Raw genomic sequence first — 24420 nt, 5'->3', positions numbered from 1 at the left:
CTATTGGTCAGCAATTGTTTAATCAAAACACAGAACCATCTTTGGTTGCAATTACAACATATACTGATCAGAACACTTTATTACACTCACTGGCATAACTACAGCCATTTGTGCCCAGATTCAAGACCAGCAAATGAGCTTTAACCTATAGACTATTCCCAAAAATTTGAATTGTAGGAGCAAAACAGGATTTTTCTATGTAGATAACCTAGTAACCCTACCCTAGCGCTCAAGCTACCGTGTGACTGAACATACATGTCCTACATAAAAAATAATAACCTTCCATATAGCCATTTTACTGTCTAACCTATCTTGAGCTTCTCGCCAGAAAAGTATTCTGCCCCTGTCCTTCAATAAAACGCATAACTATGTGCTCTCGTATTATTTATTACACATCTACTCGCTGCTATTTTATTCCCGGTTCTTACAGAATCAGAGCTAGTCTAATCCATCAAGCATCAAATCTCTTTCTACCCCGCTTTAATACAACACCTCATACTAGATTGCTCCTACAGCTCAAGACGTAGGCATTGACACAGATCCCTACCTCTACCACTCCACAAAATGGTTTATCCCGCTTCAAACTCCGCCCGCTCTTGTTTCACGCTGACCAATAAATATCCAAAAAACCCCAAAGAAGGCGCTCGGTGGGCGTCTCCTATGGACCTTGGTGATTGACAGCTATTCTTTGCCATCCACGACTCCGTTTTTTCTTTTACTCCGAGGGCCCAAGGAGCAGCGATTGACAATGACCGTAAACCAAACAGACGCCTCCTTTAAAGCACGTGGGCGGGACCGGAGAGCGAAGTGACCTATCGTGTGCCCCTGTGTGGAAGGCGGCGGGAGGGACATAGTGTCAGTCTCTTTGGGGGGCGCAAGCCGTCTACTTGTAACGGTTTCGAGTTAAAGGAAAATAACGGATAACGGGATTGTGGAACCGGTGGGAATAAACCTACTGGCACCCGAAACTGGAGGAGCGGACAGGGAAGCGGGCGTGCCTTCATACATGGTGGGAGCCTCTCTTCTCATTTGGGGGCTGGGTGGTGGTTGTTTTTATGCCGAGCTTTGACACTAGTTTTCTGATGGGGAAACTTCCCACGGGCGGAACCCCGAAGGGACTGTCACAGTGATAGCGTTGCCTAGTTGGAGGGACACACTTAGGACTGAATACATAGGCACGTTATGCATTATATCCTGAATATGGCTTGCTTCATAGGGATGCCTAGCCTGCGGCCCTGCAGCTGTTTTTGAACCACAATTCCTGGCGATCCTCGACTTCCCACGGGATCTTGCTGTTTTGTGGGAGTTGAGTTTGGAACGACTGGAAGGCCACGGCTTGGATACTCCCCAGCAGCCCACTGTCCTTGTGTTTCACGCCTTACCGGCATTGACACCGAGCTTGCTTACATGGGCACTGACGGAAGTACAGATGTGTAGTGAGCAATCAGTGCGGATGGAAGGGACTTGGAGGCATGAATCGCTTTCCCTTAGCGCTCTGGATACTTATACACATGGGATAGAAAAGCAATGTGCCAGTCTCGTTGTCTTAAACATAATGAAATAATATCCTATCACACTTATACTACAGGTATGGGATCCTTTATGTGAAAAGTTCTAAATTAGCAGAATGCCATCTCCTGTAGACTGAATTTTAATCATTTTTTTTTTCTTTTTTAATCTCCCTTTTCTCTGTATTAATAAAACAGAACCTTGTACTTGACCCCAACTAGGATATCATTAATGCTTACTGGAGGAAAAAATATATTATTGAGTTTAATGTTTAAATGATTTTTTAGTAGGCATAACATGTTAACAATTATGTAAAGACCTATTATCCAGAAAATCCCATTTTGGATAAATGGTCCCATGCCTGCACTAAAGCACATAGAGTACTGTATAAGGGATGTAAACACAGAAAAAAAATATCTAATTTAGTTATCAAAATTCTAAGCAACATTACAATATACATTCATTGCAGGTTTAGAAGATTTAAAGTTATTTGTGAGTATTAATGGTATCAGAACCCTTTTCCAGAAACCCATTATCCAGAAAGTTCCAAATTACGGAAGCCCATCTCCCATCTCCAAATCCATTTTAACCAAATAATTCACATTTTTAAAAATTATTTCCTTATTCTCTGTAATAATAACAGTATCTTGTACTTGATCCCAACTAAGATATAATTAATCCTTGTTAGAGCAAAAACAATACTATTGGGTTTAATTACTGTTAAAATGTTTTTTTTAGTAGACTTAGGGTAGGAAATCTGAATTACAGAAAGACCCCTTATCCAGAAAAACCCAGGTCCCAAGCATTCTGGATAACGGGTCCCATACATGTACTACCATTGAAAGTAGTATGTCTGTCCCTTTCTAGTTCTTTATACAAAGAAGCTGTAAGTGTACAAAACAACTGTGAATGTTTTATGTGGCAGTTATTTTACCGTGGATAGGCAATAGCTACAGAAATTTATGGATTTGTTTTGACTGGTACCTCTGCAGTTTACCCCAAAACTCAATGCTGGTACACAGTAAAAGGCTATTATACTGTAGTCTGATCAGTTTGGAATGTAGACAGACATAGGTAATCTAGTACATCAGGTATATAGAATAGGCACACCTAGACAGTAGACTTGCAAGTACAGTAGGTTAGAGTGTTATCTTGCTAATATTAACACATGATAGTGTGTGTGTATATATGTATGTATATATAAAAACACATAGGTTAGCCCTATGTAGGCTGTAGCAGCACTGTAATATATCTACCTTTTTTACTGGGTTTGCAGTTGACATATTGTTATGTTTTCATCTAGGTGGAAATTTGTACCAAGGTTAGACCAACCTCAAAATCATCAACATGAGGCGAGTGGCGTGCCTGTGACAAGACCTTTGTTCTTCCCAGGAGGATGCAGCAACCTCCTTGGTGTCTCTGGACTTCCAAGATGCCAGAGATTTTGTAAAAGTGCTGGTCAGATCAGCCCCCGGAAGACTGGGAGATTTCGGGCTTGGGCTGGAGGCGCTGTTTAATAACAATCTTTAGTTGCCACACAGGAGTCTGCTGTGGTTCTTTAGAAACAAGTGTGCATCTTGGAAGCTACTGCTTAAAGCATGGTAGAGAAGCAGCGTTGCCCCCTGCAGAGGGATGGAGTTTACCGCTGGTTTTCGGAGCTGACCTCTTCACAAAGAGTTGAGTTCCTTTGCGGCCTCCTAGACCTGTGTATACCCCTTGAGCTCCGTTTTTTAGGCTCCTGTCTTGAGGACTTGGCTCGAAAGGATTATCATGCTTTGAGGGACTCTGAAATAAGAGCTAATAATCCTGCTGATCTGGGAAGTCTGACCAACCTAACAGATGAAGTGGTTCGTAGTAAGCTTCTGGTGTCCCTGGCTCTTCTAGCTTCTGATAATCGTGAGGCTGCTGGTGTTCTGTGTCGAACTCTAACTCACATTGACTCAATCATAGACAACTATGGTCTGCAGCTCAATGATGGAAGGACAGGGGATGAGTTTTTTCTGCTTTTTACCATGGCCACAAACCACCCTGCATTTAGCTTCCATCAGAAGCAGGTGCTAAGGAAGGAGCTGGCCCACATACAGGCACGGCAAAGTGCAACTAGTGCGAGCCATACTACAACCCCTAATATCCTGACAGCTACCGTTACCACCACCACTACCACTGTTACCAGCAGCAATGTATCATCTGGCTGCTCCAAGGTAATTGAATAAATGGGAGAGGACTAAGCAGTGTTTTGTTCTTTTTTCCCCTTTAGCTTTTAAAGATAATTTATGGTGTTTTGCTGCAGTATTTACTGCACATATTTTTTTCGTCTAGTTACTAAAATATTAGAAGATGGGTTTTTTGTTTTTCCATAAATATTTCATATATTTTGCTTCTGCAGTATGTAATGTAGTGATGTAATCCCTTATCCAGAAAGTTCTGAATTACGGAAAGGCCCTCTCCCATAGACTCCATTATAAGCAAATGATTCTAATTTTTAAAAATGATTTCCTTTTTCTCTGCAATTACAAAACAATACCTTGTTCTTGATCCCAACTAAGATGTTGTTATTAATCCTTATTGGAAGCAAAACAAGCCTATTGAGTTTATTTAATATTTGAATGATTTTTAGCAGACTTAATTTATGGAGATCGAAATTACAGAAAGATCCCTTATCCGGAAAAACCCAGGTCCAGAGCATTCTGGATAACAGCTCCCATACCTGTGTAACAATTGATCTTAGGTCAGTGTGTCCATCTTTTAATGGTTGGGCTGATTGTACATTATACACTCTATAAACCAGGGATCCCCAACCTTTTATACCCGTGAGCCACATTCAAATGGAAAAATGTTGGGGAGCAACACAAGCAGGAAAGTGGTTCCTAGGGGTGCCAAGGAGAGCTATAATTGGCTATTTAATTACCCCTATGTGGACTGGCAGCTTACAGAAGGCTCTGTTTGGCATTATTATTTATTATTTTGGTTTTTATGCAACCAAAACTTGCCCCAAGCCAGGAATTCAAAAATTAGCACCTACTTTGAGGCCACTGGGAGCAATATTCAAGGGGTTGGGGAGCAACATGTTACTCACAAGCCACTGGTTGGGGATCACTGCTATAAACTATGTAATACATGGCTTGGAAACACTAGGGACCATAAAAACTACTTGGATTCATAATGTGGATTCATAATGTAGTTGTAGTTTTGGAGCCTGTGGACAGATTGGGGTCTATAAAGTACCTTTAAGGGCTTCAGCTGCTCCGTGGGCCTCTAGTTGGAGAGTGCTGGTCTAACTTGTGGTTGTGATACTGTGTTTTATCTGTTTTTAATGGTAATTGGCCTGCTTCTTGAGACCTGCAATGCAATCTGTGTCTGCTTTGATGGAGTATGCTGTATGTAAGTTTCAAAGCGAATTTAACAGTTAGTCATAGTTTACATGATTGGGAGTTTGTGTGCTGTACATAGTTGGAGAGAGGATTGTGTAAAGGGAAAGCCAGCTAAATACTAAATAAAATTGCATTATGTCGAATTAATAAATATATGTTATTAAAAAAATATTTGTAAATAATGATAAATGTAATTTTTATTACATTTATCTGAATCCTCTAGATTTAGGACAGTGGTACATAGGGAGATTAGTCACCCTGTGACTAATCTCGCCGTGTGCCACTGCCCTTAGGGTGAAGACACACTGAGCTACTAGTAGCAACTACGCTGCCATAGACAATACTGAGAATTGCCTCTTCTAAAACACATGTAGAGACAATTATCAGTAAATGATCAGCATTTTAGTAGCCACAACAAGTAGCTGCTTCTGGTAGCTCTGTGCGTCTTCACCCTTGGGTGCCTTGAGAGGAAACTTCAGGCGACTTCCAGAAATCGTAGCGACGCATATGCCATCCCACTGGTGATTTACATTGTTGCCGGTGCAATGGCATTGTGGGAAGAGTATTCGCCGTGGCAGCGAAGAATTGTTGCAGGGTGACTAATCTCCCCACCTGTCACTGCCCTTAGTGTTACAAGGGTATTCAAAACAGCCATTTGGCACTCACCACAGATCTTATACTAGCTGTTAAAGGAGAAAGAAAGGTAAAAACTAAGTAAGCTTTATCAGAAAGGTATAAGTAAATACAGCCATAAGCAATCACAGAAAAGCTGCACTGACTTCTCTGAAAAAAGTTGTGTCTGTAATTCCTCTGCCAGAGACACGCAGCTTTCTGTTCTCTGCTCTTTCCTGCTCCCCCCCCACCCTCAAGAATGCTAAGAACTCACTCCCCTCCCTTAGGAATGTGGATCTGAGCCAATCAGCAGGAAGCTGACTCATAGTCTTACTAACTGAGCATGTTCACTTGGTCTGCAGGAACAACGCATTATGGGAACTTTCTTTACACAGCTCAGCATTTTTTCTTCCTGTTTGGCTTCAGATCTTCTGAACAGGTGAAATATGGGGAGACTTAAGGGCACTATTGAGACAACTGAAGTTTGAGATTAACTCTTTACTAGCCTTTCCTTCTCCTTTTAAGACTGGAACAGCATGCATTGCTTGGTTATTACTTGTAGGGGCCATTCTACAGTTTGGAAACCTCTTTCTAGACATTATCTGACAGAATGTATATTATGTGTATTCAGATTGGGTACTAAAGGAGAAGGAAAGGCTAATAAAGAGTTAATCTCAAGCTGCAGGCATACCTTCAGTTCTCTTAATAGTGCCCTTAAGTCTCCCCATATTTTTCCCATTCAGATGATCAGAAGAAAAAAAAACGCTGAGCTCTGTAAGAAATTCCCATAATGCCATGCTCCTGCACCAAGACTAAGACCGGTTTACATGTGCAGTTAGACTATGAGGAAGCTTCCTGCTTATTGGCTCGGATCACAAATTCCTAAGGGGGGGGAGGGAGTCCTTTAGCATCCTTAAAGGGAAGGGGGAGCAGGAGAGGGGAGAGAGGAGAGAGCTACGTGGCCGCTGGCCCAGGAAAACAAAGAGACAAGATATCCTGTTTTTGAAAGAGAACTCAGTGCAGTATTTCTGTAAGTGCTTAGGCTGATGCCACACATTGCATATGGTGTATATTTTCGGCGAGCGGCACATGTAGCCGAAATACGCAGAAAAACGCGAGACTTTGCATTCTCTCGCGTTTTTATGCCAATATTGGCTACATGTTCCTGCATCCAAGTGTATCTCATTCTGGTGCAGGCACAGGTAGGGGACATATTTTCAGTAAATGGTTTTCAGCTTGTCGAAAATAAACGCCATACGCCTGGTGTGGCATCAGCCTTATGGCTGTATTTACGTAGACCTTTCTGATAAAGCTTACTTAGTTTTTACCTTTCCTTCTCCTTTAACTGGCGGCAGACAAAGGATCCTCAATCCATTGAATGCCATAGTATCTCACACATTGGAAACACCAGTGAAACCCATGGAATAGAGGAACATGCAGTTTATTAGGGTAGGGAGATGCGTTTGGAATATAATAGTTACCTGGGTACAGCCTTCATAGATAAATATACACGAACCTTGAACGAACAGGCCACTTCACACAGGACTTGAATAAAGTTGAATAAAGAAGTTTATTTTTAGAATATAACTAGAACTGACGTTTCGGCTGGCGTTCCAGCCTTTCTCAAAGTTACAAATCTAACAGTGAAGTGAACCTAAATACACTAAATACCGCCACTTGATGTATTTAGGTTCACTTCACTGTGTGTGCAGCTCACTGTTTTGCTTTACACATGTTTTTTTGCAAGCACCCGGGGCAGTTGACTATTATTAGGGTGTGCTCTGTCTTTTTCTGTATGTATGTATGTATGTATGTGTATATATATATATATATATATATATATATATATATATATATATATATATATATATATATATATAATATATATATTTATATATAAGGTATAACTGTATTACAAAAGTCAAATAAAGCATAGCATATCTGATTTTATAGAGAATGAGAAATTTACAGAAACTAAAAATTTGCATATAGTATTGACACACAGGCTGTTAGTATACCAAGCCTGCACATTAATACTATATCTACATTTATATGTACATATTGGTGACCCAAAGCCTGGCTAGATATACTGTATTATATACAGCCACTTCAGAAGTTGTCCACAGGTGTTTTCCATTTTGGACATTGTTAGGCCATGACACTGCAAATACTCAGTATGCCTGGGCATCTGTTCAGAAACTAAGCTTAGGGGGTCATCAATGAAAAATCATTATGCAGAATATGAGGTCTGTCTGTTAAAGAAGATATGCTACATTGCAGATGATTAAACTTAGATTTTGACTACATAGCCTTCTAAGCTGTCTCATTATGTGTCTTAACATTTTACTCCATTCCCTCACACACTGTATACAGTACTAACAGATAAAAGATATTCATGTATTTTCATGCTTCCATTTCTTACGTAGCCCAGTATGTAGATCTTGTACAGCTGGAGCTCTGGGTTCCCCTGGAATATGTGGTGGAATATTGCTAGGAATATTCTTCAACAGGGGTCTGGAAACATTTTCTGGTTTATCTTCTGGTAAATGGCAGCTGAATTGTTAACAATATGCATTTTACATGCCATAGCTCTTTATCAGAATTATCGATATTAGACACGATCTTACCTTTTTACTTTGGCGGGCTTACATAATCTGATGTTGGCGGCTCACCTGGCAATCCCTGACAAAGTCAGCAGCTCATTGGCCTTTGTATGGGGCCAAAGCAGTGGCATTCTTTCATGTTCTCAAGTAAGGATCCATTGGGCTTTAAATCCAGCCCCTGTGTAATTCAAACAAGTGGACAACTACCACTTTAGTGGGCAAATAAGGTAAGGTCCGCTACTTTAGAGACCTTGCCAAATGAGTGGATTTTTAGTATTGCCAGCTTAATGTGGTTGTTTACTTTTAAGATGACTTTGAGGGTCCCGCTTATTAAACCTCTGATTTTTTTTTTTCTTCTGGATTCTGATTTTTAGTGCTAAAAGTTACATGAAAAAAAAATTGCAATTTTTTTTAAAATTTACTATGCGTCAAAACGGCTAAAAATCAGAATCCGACATTTCGCAAGCTAAAACTTGGCGAGATTATGTAGAAGTCAATGGCAGAGGTCTTTCTTTTCCTTTTGTCTCAAAACTTTAGAGTTTTCAGGTTTTTGTGCCACAATTCGATAAAGTGGAGGTATCCTTGCAACTTAAAAAATTTCGAGTTTTTGCAGTCACAATTCAGTTGCTGCAACTTTTTCTTGCACAGACTATTCATATTGGATTTGTTTAGTAAATGTCAGACATTCGAGGAAATTAGTTTAGTTGAATTGTAAAATTAAAAAAAATGAGTTTTACTAAATCTGACCTGAATATTTTATAGAATGTACTATTCTTAGCAACTTTTTGAGTAGTCTTTTATTATTATTTGTCTTTGTCTTCTGCCTCTTTCCAGCCATCAAATCGGGGTCACTGACCCATGAAGCTAAAAAAAACTATTGAGGCTACAATTTTGTTATTGTTACTTTGTAATATGTTTCTATTAAAGCCTTCTCATATTCATTATCCAGTCTGTCATTTAAACCACTGCCTGGTTGCTAGGGAAATGTGGACCCTAACAACCTGATAGCTGCTTAAATTCCAAACAGATGAGCTGCTGAACAAAAAAACTAAATTCAAAAACTATAAAATGAAAACTAGTTGCAAATTGTCTTAGAATGTAAATGTCTACATCATACTAAAGGTAAACCACCCCTTTAAGTTCCTTACCTAAAAGTGCCGATTGTGTTTAACCTACAGGAAACTAACCAAAGTAATGGATATTGCTAAATAAGGCAATTTCTTCTTACTTTACAAACCATTTATTTTTGTCTGAACTAATTTACTAATCATAGCCCATAGATTTTCTAGCTCTACTGTAAATAATTAGAACTAGACTTGTAGTGACTTGTTCTGGTATGCAGAAAATATTTAAACTTATATAGTGTAGCTTAGGGTTTCAAACCACCATAAAAATGTAATGCTCAAGGTCTGTGATTTTATCAGTAGCTAAAGTAAGCCTTTAAACTGCACAGGTGTTTCCAAGGTTAGATAAGACTTCAGGAAAATGTGTTTTTCAAATAGTTTGGATCAGTATTTAAATTGGATTTTGGTGCCAGCAGCTTATTTTATATGTGAGAAATCGCTTCTATTACAGTCTGATACTACCTGAGTGTGCCGTTGCAGCAGAACTTATTTATACTGCTATGAGGGTTGCGGCATACTGCAACCTTGGTCTGCCAGTACAAGTAATTGGATGCTATAGGAAAGGCAGAAATCATATTCATTTTCCTGCTGGAATGACGTTTTCCACTTGACAGTTTGTCTAACTGTGGAAATACCCATGTACTGAAGATCTCAATATGTATTTTCATCATTAAATCCTCACCTATATTAATTAAGCTATGTTTGTCTTCTTCAGAGCACACTAAGAACAGATGCACCTATAACCAGCGTTGGTAACAGTTTAGCAAATGCACTAAATACATCAGCACATTCCATAGAAGAATCATTATCTAGACGACCTTCAGGAAAACACTCCAAAGGTAAGAAAACATTTTCATTAAAATAAATTAATTTAAATTCTAAAGAGCAACAATGACTTTTTCAGTTTCCCTTTGTGTTTCTTGAATAATTTAAGAGATAGAGGTGAATGTATATTCCATTTTCTCTCACTTTGAGTTTTCTAGTTTATAACAGCTTCAGCCTTGCATAAGATTACCTTGTTTATTGGCCTTCATTATTCCCCTGTGGAGCATTACACAAGGCTAGAATGGGGGGTTAAGGGAATGTGTAAATGGTAACAGATGGTAATGTAGAATGGTACCAGAAACAACCAGGAAGAACACCTTATATTTACTTATATCTTGCACAGACAGATTACTATAAAGCTTTTAATTAAGCATGGAAGATATTGGACATTAGTGAACCCTTAAAGGAGAAGGAAAGGCTAATAAAGAGTTAATCTCAAGCTGCAGGCATACATTCAGTTGTCTCAATAGTGCCCTTAAGTCTCCCCATATTTCTCCCGTTCAGATGATAAGAAGCCAAACAGGAAGAAAAAATGCTGAGCTGTGTAAAGAAAGTTCCCATAATGCCTCACTCCTGCACATACACCCAGACCCAGTGTACATGCTCATTTAGTTAGACTATGGGGCACATTTACTTTTTACTTATCCACGAACGCTCCAAGAGTTGGCTCGATTGGTCCAATCGTATTTTCCACAACTTTTTCGACGCTTGCACAACTTTTCGTATTTTTAGCGCAAACAAATCGGATCGGTTTTGCTGCTGTTTCAATCGTTCGGTACGAAACTTTAGTGACCTTCGGATCGCCAATACGATATTATCGGGACTAATACGATTTTTTCGTAAGCATTTTCGTGATATTTGCGATCATCAGAAATATTTGTTTCCAATCCAAATTTTTCCCATTCGGGATTTGAACTCGTGTTTTGATAAATCTGCCCCTATGAGTCAGCTTCCTGCTGATTGGCTCAGATCCACATTCCTAAGGGGGGGGGGGAGTGAGTTCTTAGCATTCTTGAGGGGGGGGGGAGCAGGAGAGAGCAGAGAGCTGCGTGTCTCTGGCAGAGGAAAACAGACACAACTTATCTTTTGACAGAAAACTCAGTGCAGTGCTTATGGCTGTATTTGCATAGACCTTTCTGATAAAGCTTACTTAGTTTTTACCTTTTTTCTCCTTTAAGGAAACATTATACAGGTATAGGATCCATTACCGAAAAACCCATTAAACGGAGACCTGTTATCCAAGTTCTGAATTTAAAAAAAAAAAAAAAAGCCCATCTACCATAGACTCCATTGTAAACAAATAATTCTAATTTTTTTTTAGAAATGATTTCCTTTTTCTCTGTAATATTCAAACAATACCTTGTACTTCATCCAAACTAAGATATAATTTAATCCTTATTGGAGGCAAAACAATCATATTGGGTTTATTTAATGTTTAAATGATTGTATTAGATTTTATGAACAGTATGATGGCTATGGCTTTTCTTGGGTGAAGCAAGGTGGCTTCCATTTGGAAGAAATGCCTAGTTCATCTAAGTAAATTCTAACCTGTGAATATGTAGTTTAATGCAAGGGGCTGTATGGAATGCAAGTTGCTATAACTGATTGTTGTTAGAACTCGCAAAGCAAGGTTGTAGGACTGCAGCAATAAAAACATGCATTATGGGGCACATCAGATTTTTTTTTTCTTGATTAATTTGGAATGGCAGTATCCGTTTATTTCAGTTGACTGGTAAATATTGCTAATGTGTTTTTTAAATGACAAGCTAAGAAATAAGTAATTAATAGTAATGCAGAATTGTGTTGGTTGAACACTAGGTAATCTTCAGGGTGCCTTGGTGAACAGAATAACCAGAAACTAGGAAGTTTAGGATGTTTTCTTCAAAATGTCATAATTTTAGCATTAAGCCTTAAAATAAGTTTAATAAAATCCAATATAGGCTAGAATATGTTTGCATTAGAATGTTCAAAATCCACTTATTGATTTACTTTCAAGTAACATATTAAAGGGGACCTGTCACCTTGAGAAATAATTCCAAATCCATAAATCCAAGCAGGCAGCTGCCATTTTGTAAAGCACTGTTGTTAAGACAAACTTTGTATCATCCCAAAATTATATTTATTCTCCATAATCTGGCACCTCATGCCCATGAACAGGATACATAAATGGCATCTAGGAAGTGCTGAATGGAAAGTGAAGGTAATTGCTTGCTCTATGTGACATAGAGGCAGGGCAAGCAATATATGATTGACAGGTCAGATTGGTATGGACGATTTAATTAAAATAAAATCGATTTTCATGTTTAATTTGTAGTGGACTTTTTTTATACAGCTTTTTATGTGTGGGTGACAGGTTCCCTTTAAATAAATGTTATTTATGTAATTGCTGTTTTTTGATTTTACAGAACTCAATATTATAATTTCAAGAGGCCTTTGGGATTGCTTCATATTCACTTCCAAGCTCTGTTATGTGATCTCAGCACTTTGGTGTTTTATCATCAGATAAAGTTTTCATGCCAAGGCATGCTAACAGCTGTTGCTCATGTCTTCTTCTTGTTTGATCTAGTTCATTCAGTGTCAGAATGTTGAGTTATTCTTTAGAACACAGAGCTATGTAATGGTAAATGCTAAGATTGCTTTGGTTTGGGAGTTGCTTGAGTCATAAAAAAATGATATTCCATAACATTGGCATTATAGGACTTAAATTAGTATGTTACCTTTAATGTCACCTTTAATCTCCTGACTTCCAAAGAATGTAAATTCTATGGCAGCAGCTGCCTGGGACTTGACTGGTGACAGCGTATCATTTCTTTTTTTTTTATATACATAAATACATTTTGCTTTGTCAAAATGTTTATTTATAGAAACAGTGTCACTAAATGTGTACTTCCCCTTTAAATGGTAAATAAAATGATGTTCTCAGGAAACATTAATACGAATGGAATGAGAGAGGAGAGCATTGAGACTGGAGTCTTCGTGAGGAAGGTAGGAATATGAGGTAGTGGAACAAAAAGGAAGAAAGAAGCAAGGAAATTTGATATTTATCATGCGATAAAATATTTACACAAAACTAGCACGTTGCTGTTCATATCTAAATATTTAATACATATGGGTGTTCCTGACAACTGGAGGTATAGACAGTGCCCTAATATATATATATATATATATATATATATATATATATATATATATATATGTGTGTGTGTGTGTTTATATATGTATATGTATATTGCCAACACCTGTTACTTGCCCCAGGTGAGTTTAAAGGAGCATCACATGTTTGAAACAATCTTATTTATCCACAATTTTGAAAGGGTGCCAATGATTTTGTCCAGCCCATTTTGGAGTTTTGTGTGACATTATGTCCAATTTGCTTTTTTTCCTCCCTTTTTTGTTCTGTTCCAATACACACAAAGTGAATAAACATGTGTATAGCAAAACATGTGTTACTGCAATACTTTTCTGTGAGAAATACTTGATTTTCTGGAAAAATTTCTGGGGTGCCAACAATTTTTGCCATGACTGTATATATTCTCAAGTAAAATGTTTGTTTTGGCAACAAAATAATAAAAGTTACAAATATCTTAACTGCAGACCAGATTTTTACATTGCCATAGGCCACATTCTCTTCTATTATCATTTGCAGTGTTTCTGCTAATTTAGCTCCATCTGTTAACAGAGGCTAGGCAAAGTGCCAAAAAATTATAAGTTGTTCTGACAAATGGTATTCCAGGTTTTTTAAAATGGCACCTGGAACAACAGTGTAATGACAGTGTGTATACAGATCCCTTATTAACAAATAAGTGTAAATATTAAAGGGGAACTAAAGCCTAACTAAAGAAGTAGGGCAGAAATGTTGTACATAATGTTGTGTGCTTCTACAACCACAGTGCTTTAGCAGGGAATAGCTTTGCCCCAAAAGATGTCTCAGTAGCTCTCCATTTTTTTTTTGCCGATTCACTGCATATGCTCTGTGACCAACTCACAATATACTTGTGCAATTAGCATTAGAATTTAATAATCAGCCCTGTAGCATCACTTTATATGACAGACAAACCTTATTTTCTGCTTGATAATTTGCTATGACCCCCTAAGCTTAGCTTCTCAGCAACTACCCAGAGCACATTGAGCATGTGCACTGTCCCAGACAGTTCTAACAGAATCCAAAAAGGGGAAGCTCTTGTGAAAACTGTAAAGACCTATATCATTACTACTATAGAGATGCTGAAACTTTAAGCTAGTGCAATCTGTTTAGTATATAAAATATTGCATTTCTAGACATATTCATCTTTAGGGTTTAGTTCTCCTTTAACCCCACATTATATCCATAAGTAAACACAAGACAATGTAAATATATTATTTTGAAACAAAAAAACAATGTATGGCAACATTTGGAATTTCAGGTACTGACTAATTAATGTGTAATTAGAACATCTCAAAACCAAAAGTCCAACAAAGAAAAACAAATGCCTACATTTGTCACTTTTATTTTTTAAACAAGTTTTTGGGAAACGCCTCATGTCATAAATAGAAAAATATAGAAGAAAAGCAGATCATACTTGAACTGTAAGTTGTATGTGGAAATTTTGCAGCTATATAAACAAAAAAGATCAAAGTGTTCTTATTGGTCAGTGGGCTAGTGCAATGGGTGAGTGAATATAAAATGTCAGGGGCTAACCAGATAACTAAAGGTGATGTACAGACTTTAAGGGGAAAAAGTGTGTAAATAAAATAAAACATTGAAAATATTAGCTAGAAGCTAAAATTTGGAATTACAGGAGCCTGGGATATTTAAAAAAAAAAAAAATCTTGTATATATTCTTGCATATATTTACTGGATATATTTTCTTAATGCTTTAAACTTAAATCAGGGCTTGGAGAGTCAAATTTGAGAATTTGGGTGGGGGGGGGGGGAATATTGACGTTTTAACCATTTCATTACGTTTCCTAAATTTTGAGGAACTGGAAGTATCAATATAAGTTAAGTCCATTTCCCATATACACCTAGCAAAATTCCATCACTTTCAATCTGGTGATTTCCACATAGATCTTAGCTTATTGCTGAGATCTGTGAAGAAGCTAAACAGTCCCCAGTGCATAAAGCAGAGCTATTCTCCATGTACCACTGGTTTCTGTGCAATAACCCTTTCACTGCCAGCTGTTTTGGGCAAAGTGGAACTTCTACTGCCAGTTTTTGAACAGTTTGCACTGTTACACTTTAGGGGCCTTTTCTTGGGGAGACTTTTAATTTTCCCAGGAAAACTATATATTGTTTTTTTCAGAACTACCTAAGCTTTCAAAATATGGTGGAATTTTTGTGTAATTCCAATTCTGTAACAAGATATAGGCTTCTAAATGTCTAAAAAATGAAAAAAAAAATATTTTCCATAATATAAACACATAAACCAGAAACAAAAATTATTTTATGCATGAAAAAACAACTGATTGGAAAAGTCCCATGTCCCCCGAACGTGCCAATACCAAATATATATAGTTTTATGGAGACATCTCACTTGGGTAGGTTAAAAACTCCCAGCAGTACACTACCAAATTTCAAAAGCACTGCTCCAGAAAGCTGCATACTTTCAAGGCCAAAAATTCCACTAACAGAAAGGTTTATCCCAGAAAATTATACATTTTTAGAAAGAACAGATTCTGTGGAATCCAGAACTGCCTGTCTACTCCAAACTACCAAGTTGCAATGCTTTCCTAAAGTTATTGTTTTTTATCAAAATTTGTGAAATTTCTTAATAAACACTTCACAGCTTCCAGTCTTTAGTATCTTATCTCCCACATATCATTAGGTACCAAGAGAAAACACCCTAAATATAAACGCCAGGGGTCCACTGAACAGTTTGATGCCCAATATGTATAGGTTTTTCCTAAGTATGTGGCATGTAAGGGCTCCAATGGGAACATACCCCCATATGATCTATCATTTCAGCTTCTGCAAAATCAACGCATTTACATAATTTTGTGTGGGATAACGCTAGTAAAACGTATACTCACCCCAGAAAGCTATATATTTTTGGAACGTACACGTTCCCCCGAATCTAAAATGGGTACCCATGTCTTTCTACTACAAAGAAGCTAGCTGCAAAGCTTTCCTAAAGTTGGCAATTTTGATAATATTTCCAAAAATCCTCTCAAAGCTTCCAGTATGCAGCCTCTTATCTCCCATGTATCATTAGGTACCAAGATAAAACACCCTGAATTTGAACGCCAGGGGTCCACTCAACAGTCTGATACCCAGTATGTAAAGGGTTTACCTAAGTATGTGGTATGTAGGGGCCCCAATGTGAACATACCCCCAGATGATCTGTCATTTCATCTTCAAAATCAACACATTTACATCATTTTATGTAGGATAAAGCTAGTAAAAAGTACACTCACCCCAGAAAGTCATATATTTTTGGAAAGTACACATTTCCTGAAATCTAAAATGGGTACCCGTGTCTTTCTACTCCAAAGTACCAAGCCACAAAGGTTTCCTAAGTTTGCAGATTTTTATGACATTTCCAAAAATCACCTCAAAACTTCCAGTATGCAGCATCTTATTTTCTATAGGTCATTAGGTACCAAGATAAAACACCCTAAATATGAACCCCAGAGGTCTACTGAACAGTTTGATGCCCACTGTACATAGGTTTATCAAAGCACATGGCACTAAGAGACCCCAAAATATACCTTGTGCACACTAATTTCATGGCTTACCTTTACCTAATTCATAACCACATGGTAGTTTTATGTGGGATAGGAACTGCAGAAATGTAGGGTGACCCCTGAAAACCATATATTTTTGGAAAGTACACATTTTGACAAATCCGACATGGGTAAAGAGTCCTTTCTACACCAAAGTACCAATCTGAAAAGCTTTCCTAAAGTTAGTGGTTTCTACGACATTTCAGAAAATTGCCTAAAAATGTTGCAATTTGCCACAATTATCTCACACAATTTCTTGCATACAAAGGCAAATGACCCCAAATAGGAACACCAGAGGTCTACTGAACAGTTTTATGCCCTATATGCATAGATTTAACAAACTATGCGGTGTACAGGGGCACCCAAATAAATATAGTGCATATGTATTTTCACAAATGACGCTCCGGCTCGTGCAGTTTTTGCACCCGATATGTGTATTATGTGCCATAAGACCCCCTAACAGTATGGAGACCCTAGAAAACCATACATTTTCCAAAAGTACAGATTCTGACAAAACAAAAATGGGTAAATACATCTTTCTACTGCAAACTACAAAGCTATGCTAAACAGAACGGTTTTTATGACATTTCTGCAAACAAATAAATAAGGTTGAGGAGACTGCCTCATACAGACAAAAGCAAACAAAAGGAATTCTGGGAGTGAATTCCAAACTCTTAAAAAAAAATCCCATTTACATGGGTTATGACATTTCTGAAAATCGTCACAAAGCTTGCATTTTACCTCATTATGTACCCAACATTTCATAACATACCAACATAAAACACTCTAAATATGAACACAAGGGGTCTACTGAACAGTTTGATGCCCAATATGCATAGATTTACCGGAACAGAGGAAGCCAAATTGAAATACAGCCGACAAAAGGTCCATGTACAAAGACAAGTAACAAAGAACAATGTGAGTTAAATTGCTAAAAATCCCCCCCCCCCAAAAAAAAACAACTAAAATCAATGGTTTTTTTTTCCTAGTGATATCTGCAGTCAGAATCACAGTTTAAGAATTTTGGCTTGGGCAAATTAGTTTTACAGACAAAGTCAAGCGAAGAACAACTATGCATAACTGAAAATGAAATAAAATGGCTAAAAATGCAATAAAATAACTAAATATGCATCAAAATCACAGAAAATGTAATTATTATTAATGTATTGTGCAGTGCGGTTAGCCAATACGCTATCCGCAATGGCAATAAAAAAATTTTTCAGGCAAGAAAAAAACGATGCAATAAAAAAAAAAGTTTTGTTTTTTTTTACAAAATTGCATATGTGTGTGTACACATGGCAAAATGTGTTTTGTGTGAGTGTGCAAGTAAGTGTGAGTGCTGTAAGTGCTGTGAATGTGTGAAACCCCCAACCCCCCCAAAATGTAAGAGTGTGTGTATAAGTGTAAGTATAAGTGTGTACTAGTGTAATAAGTGTGTGATTGTGTGTTTGTGTGTGTATCTGGCACTAACCTGGGCACAAACAGCTGGAGATCGCAGGAGGGACACAGAAGATCACAGGCACAGCAGCTGCAGTCGTGTCCAGTGTCAGGCTTTTCCCATGGTGCCCCTGGGCGATCGCTCCCCAGGGGCCTTTATTTACCACCCTCTGCTTGTTCCCTAGGGGGTTCTTTACCATGCGCTCATTCTCTGCACTCAGATTAAGCAGCGAGTGCAGACCACGAGCGCAAGATAAAGAAAACATAGCTCCTAAGTGCTTGGAGCTTAACATCTTTTTATGCCAGCACATAGGAGCTATGTCGTTGGCAGGGAAAGGGTTAAACAACTCTTCTACATCATTTGTGTTGTGCAAAAGCTCAGTTTGGCTATTTGAAGGAGAAAACATTGGTGCTAATTTCCCTTTTGTACTCAGGATATACATTTTTTTGGTTTGGACTACATTTAACCGCATTTATTTTGTCAGCCTTAAAAACAGCTGAATAATAACATCTGGTTTCCAAATTGTGTTCAGTGTTCTTACAAAGTAATGAACTATTACAGTATTGGATTCATATGCAATTGTTTTTGTAACTCTGCTCCATTTTTAGAATGAAATGATGTTTGGCCACAGAGCAATATTTGTGTCATGAACATTGGCTGACTTTTGCTAAGTGGGTATCGAAATAGGTAGAATTTTCTTATGAATTTTCTAGTAGTCATCTTTTTTTCTGATTTCAAAGATTTTATTCTGACCACATATAAGGTAACATTACCAGCCATCTTGTTCCTTCCAGACCTAGTCAGTGGCTTATTGGGCCATGAATATGGCCAAAATGACTGCTTGCCTGATCTTGTCACACATTCATTGTGTGCTAAAACATAATGAATGCAATATGTTGTGACATTCTTTTAAAGATGCATTAGAATATCTGTTCAAAAGCACTAAAGTGTAGACTTACAATATTTCTAATGCAGTGCTATTTTTATGGACTTGCTAGCCTCATGCCATATATTGGCAGGCTGATGTCAAACAGAAAAGTCTTTGGTGCCCGCAGACATGTTGGGTATACATCAAAAAGTTCCAACTTTTGGAACATTTTTTAATTTTCTTTTTAGTGCTATGTCAAACATAACATGTATTATAAAGTTAAGCAGCCTTAGGAAAAATCAGAGTATGTGTGCAATATAAACCACCAGACAAGCCGGCAAATAATCTGCTCCAGAAGAATTGACAGGATTTCTTTACTAGAAAATATGCCTGCTGTGGATCTCAAATGTAACTGACACAGCAGGCACATTATTCTGGTTTGTATGAAAAACACACACAAACGCACACACTTTTTAAAAATTATGTAATGGCAGGATCCAAAAGTCACTAGCTCTGCCTTTACTAATAACAATGAAGTACACTTGTTCCACAGCTATACATAAAACTACAGCTACATATTGAGTTTTTATCCATTTTATTGGCAGCTGTGATTGGCAGCACTCCAAATTTTTGTGGGATATGGAAGTGTACATTCTGTGGCAGGTGGTAGTCGGGTCCAGACAGCCAACACCATAGAATCTGTTTTCTGTGGCAATTAAAACATTGTTTAAAAAAATTAAATGTACAATGAAACCATGGAAGTTTTTCTTAAAGGCAAGAAAAACTAGATACGCTGGTGGTTGCAATTAGTAAGGCACAGCTCAGTAACGCTAATCCCTAATGTCTTACCCAGGGTAAACTGCAGCCATCATCTGTGTAGCCAGACCTCCTCTGCACCAAAGTCATACTTTAAAGGGATGCTGTCATTATTTTTATGGTATAATTTTTTTTTCTAAATTACACTGTTTACATAGGAAATCACTATTCTTTAACCAACAATTTTTTTTTTTTTTTAGTTGTAATATTAATTTGTAGGCAGCCATCTCAGTGCCTTGTGCCTTGTGCCTTGTGCCTAAGTCTGAGATTTCAGAAGGAGCCAGTGCTACACATTAGAACTGCTTTCAGGTAACCTACTGTTTCTCCTACTCCCATGTAACTGGAGGAGTCCCAAGCCGGACTTGGATTTCTTACTATTGAGTGCTGTTCTGATCTACTCGGAGCTGCTACCTTCCTATTCTGCTGATTGGCTGCTTGGTGGGGGATGGGGGCAGGGGGGAAGGGAGGGAGGGTATTATCTCCCCAACTTGCAGCTCAGCAGTAAAGTGTGACTGAAATCTATTAGAGCACAGGTCATATGGCTGTGGCACCCTGTGAAATGTATATGGCTGGCCCCATGTGAGTTTTCAAAATGAAAAATAAAAAAAATCTTTGTGTTCTTGAAAAATGGATTTCTGCTGGAGAAGCTCTATTTACTGATGCAACAGTATCCCATGACAGTATTTCTTTAAGACTTGATGAATGCACACTACAAAACTTTTCCAACCAGATCCTTATTGCTCAAGTGCCAACACTCTAGCTTTCCTTCTCCTTTATCAGTTTTAAAACTCTATTTTTAGTATACATAAGATATTGTGCCGGTTTCCTGAATTATACATTGTATTAAATATTTATCCAAACAGATGAAAACTTAAGATACCAAGCCATTTCCTCTGAATATTTTGTATCAGCTTTTCTTAAGAGTTACTCTGGCTTCTTTTGCATTGTGTGCAATGCTGTAATGGGAAAACTACAGTGCAGTATCTTTAGCATGAGATCATAAGGGAGAAAAGCCTGGGAAATTACTTTTCAATTTTTGGAAAATCTTAGTGATGTCTGAATGTAGACAACGGAGCCTGTCTTCAATAAAAAAAAAATGTTCAATCTCACACGACACTAAATTCTGAAATGATGTTTCAGCACCAAAACAAATGCAGTTCTTAAAGGACAAGTGCTGTCGCTGTGAAAATATATTTTTGCATTTAAAATTGTATTTAGAAATACAGGTACGGAATCCCTTACCCTTAAACATATCATCTAAAAAGCTCTGAATTAAAATACAGAAGGCCATATCCATTTTAAGCAAATAATTCAGATTATTAAACATGATTTTATTTATACTTGTAAAAGTAAAACTGAATCTACTAAACTGCATTAATCCAAATTGGAGGAAAACAGCCCTGCTGATCTAAATTATAGAAATAGATCTGGGTTCTAGGTCCTTATGCCTATATAATATTTTTGGCAGCAAATAGCCTATTTTATATGAGAGGTTATGGTGTTTGACCTGTGTTTTAGCTACCAGAGTCACAACTATAAAACCCTTATGTTAGAAAATCTGTATTACTACTGTATTACTACAGCTTGAACTGCTGCTTCCTTGGATACACAGCTACTTGTATATAAATAAAACAAAATGCAGTACAGGTATTAGACTCCTTATCCAGAAACCCATTATCCAGAAAGTTCCAAATTTTGGTAAGGTCATCTCCCATAGACTCCATTTTAATCACATAATTCGCATTTTTAAAAATTATTTCCTTTTTCTCTGTAATAATGAAACAGTACGTTGTACTTGATCCCAACTAAGATATAATTAATCCTTATTGGAGGCAAAACAATCCTTTTGGGTCTAATTATTGTTTAAATAATGTTTTTAGCAGACTTTAGGTAGGAGATACGAATTACGGAAAGACCCCTTGTCTGGAAAACCCCAGGTACCAAGCATTCTGGATAATGGGTCCTATACCTGTTGTGGTTGTGAAACAAACACACAGGTTTTACCATTACAAGATATAACAGTATATTAAGTTTAAGTGCTTAATACACAGATCCTTTAGTTATTGTATACAAAATTCTGCTGAAAAAGTAGTGATACACAAAAATAGATTGGCTTTTGTTAGTGCAAAACTAACCTTAAATCGTGTAGCCAATCATTATTGCATCAATTGGTTTAAAGACAAAAGATTATTACAGTGGGGCACTGGTAAGTAGTACACACATGTAGCAGGGATATATATATATAAAAATAATATATATATATATATATATATATATATATATATATATATATATATATATATATATAAAATTTGTATTTTTTTTTATATATAATACATTTTGACCATTCATCACTGGCTGTGCTTTGTTATTTTGGGTCCCCTCCTATACTGAATTGTCCCTTAGCCAAAGTATTTCTGGAAAAGGACAGGGGCAACATGTCTTCTCTTACTATCTGTGTATTCATATTCCAAGTCACTTCAGTTCAGTGTGCAGTGCTAAAATGAACATGGACAGCCCTGTGAGGAGAAACACTGCACATGGTATACACACAGGACATGAGGTGGTTGGCAATGGAGGTACTTATCTCAAATATATTACACATACCACATGCTACATTAGTAAGGCAATGGGAGCTTAGGTAGACTAATATGATTTTGAAGGGCTTTTTTTTGAGAACTAGACTGTTTTTTTTTTTTTTTCATCAGCTACAAGCTGTTTGCCAGGGATGGGCTACATCTTGATAATGGTGTCGCTTGCTTAGGGGATGGCTAGAAGGTTGGAGGATATTTTTAACTATGCTTGTTGGGGTGGGGGGACAGTAATAAATTCTGCAGAAGATGGGGTAAGCCAAGATCTGGGCCATATAAGGGTAAAAGGAAGTGGAAAGGTGAACAGGAATATTATACTTGGCAGGGTGGAAATTAAGTTATACAAAATAGAAAACCTGGTACTGGTATTAAATGTATGTTTACAAATGCGAGAAGCTTATCTGGCAAAATGGGAGAGCTGGGATTAATTATACTAAATGAGAAATATGATGTCATTGGCAATGCTGGAACACGAATGAGTCACACAACTGGGCTGTAAATATAAAGCCTGTTCCTTGTTTAAGAGTAATAGGAGAAATAGAAAAGGACCAGGGTATGTCTATGTTAAGCATGATTTAATACCTATAAAAGAAGTTGTGGAGGAGAATGATAGGACTGAATCCTTACCTTTTCAGAGTGTGAAGTGACAGGCAAATTAATTGCAGGAGTATGTTGCAGGCCCCCTCACGTAAGCAGAGAAAAAGGATCATCTCCTGCTACAAATAAAAAAAAATCTGCAGATGGGGTGTTTTAATTACCTGTATATTGAATGAGGCAATAATACTGCCTGCACGGCTAATGGAAGCAAGTATATACATGTGCTGTATGATAATTTTATGTCACAGATTATTGTGGAGCCAGAAATCATGCTATATTTAATACTATATTGCACAGCTGCACATCCTGCTTTTGTTCACTTTGTTTGTTACTGACTTGGGCGAAGACTCTGGAAACAGAATATCTGTGTTTGTCAATGACAAAACTATGCAAGCCAATGAAATCCATGCATGATGTCGCATCCTTGCTGGGGGATCTGGATAAACTTTGTGGCAGATGAGTTTTAGTATTGAGAAATGTAAGGTTATTAAGAAGTTAAAACCTGCAAGATTATTCTAGATTGTTGGGCCCTATCTAGAAAATTCTGTGCAGTTTTAGTCTCCAGGCCAATTTGCTGCCAACACGTCCACTCCCTGACCTTTCTGATCTTTTCCAACCCCCATAAGTGACTGGGTGGTGCTTGTTTATGTACTTACGCTGGTCCGCACCATACTATTATGTCAGAGAGGGGCGTATATATAAATCTGCATAGTGGGTGTGGATTGGGGTCTCTCAGTTTAGGGTCAGGTTCAGGTTGAATATTCTTAAACCTGCACATCACTAGTCTCTTGTGCTCAGAAAGGATATTAATAAAGCCAAAGCTAATAAAGCCAAATAAAATCCAAAGAAGGGCAACTAAGCTGGTAAAGAGTATGAAATGTCTCAGTTTTTAGGAAAGGTTGGCCAAGTTGGGATTGTTTACTCCCTGCTTAATGGGAGATATGATAACTGTATTACTATATAAGAAGGGCATGTAGTAAATTGTCTGATGCTTTATTCAACAATAGATCATTCCAGCAGATACAAGGGCTTCCGTTTGGATTAGAAGGAAGGAGGTTTTGGAAAGGGTTTTTGTTTTTACGGTGAGAGCTGTGAGGTTGTCGAATTTTCTGTCAGAAGTAGGAGCAGATATATTACTTTTAAGAAGCCCTCTTGGTGTGAGGATTTTTTTTTTCTCTCCGAGGCCAATGGAGAGGCTTCAGGTGGGGTTTTCCACTTCCTCTGGATTAATTATCAGTCGGGCAAGCTCATCTACTATGTTTCTATTTTATGTATATTTAGAAGAGAGCTTTGGTGTCGCAATGTTAGAAGCCAAAGTCCATTATTGGGCAGACCTTTATATTAACACTTGTATTAATTTCTAC

At 37.6% G+C, this 24420-nt stretch overlaps 1 protein-coding gene across 3 annotated transcripts in view; it reads left to right on the top strand.

The window, feature by feature from the left end:
- Nucleotides 1-639: 639 nt before the first annotated feature.
- Nucleotides 640-24420, top strand: part of zcchc14 (zinc finger CCHC-type containing 14) — a 45034-nt gene continuing 21253 nt past the window's right edge. The window contains exons 1-3 of one of the 3 annotated variants that reach the window (XR_004222169.1): nucleotides 640-1009; nucleotides 2813-3710; nucleotides 9935-10058. Coding sequence is in view for 2 of the 3 variants with exons in the window: in XM_031899815.1 (XP_031755675.1) it covers nucleotides 3108-3710; nucleotides 9935-10058 (727 nt within the window). In the remaining variant the exon portion in view is untranslated. 3 annotated transcript variants of the gene reach the window in all.

The sequence above is a fragment of the Xenopus tropicalis genome, chromosome 4, assembly GCF_000004195.4.
Source record: "Xenopus tropicalis strain Nigerian chromosome 4, UCB_Xtro_10.0, whole genome shotgun sequence".
In the NCBI taxonomy this organism is placed as follows: Eukaryota; Metazoa; Chordata; class Amphibia; order Anura; family Pipidae; genus Xenopus; species Xenopus tropicalis.
The sequence above is the reverse complement of the archived record's forward strand: the minus strand, read 5'-3'. Positions and strand labels throughout refer to the sequence as shown.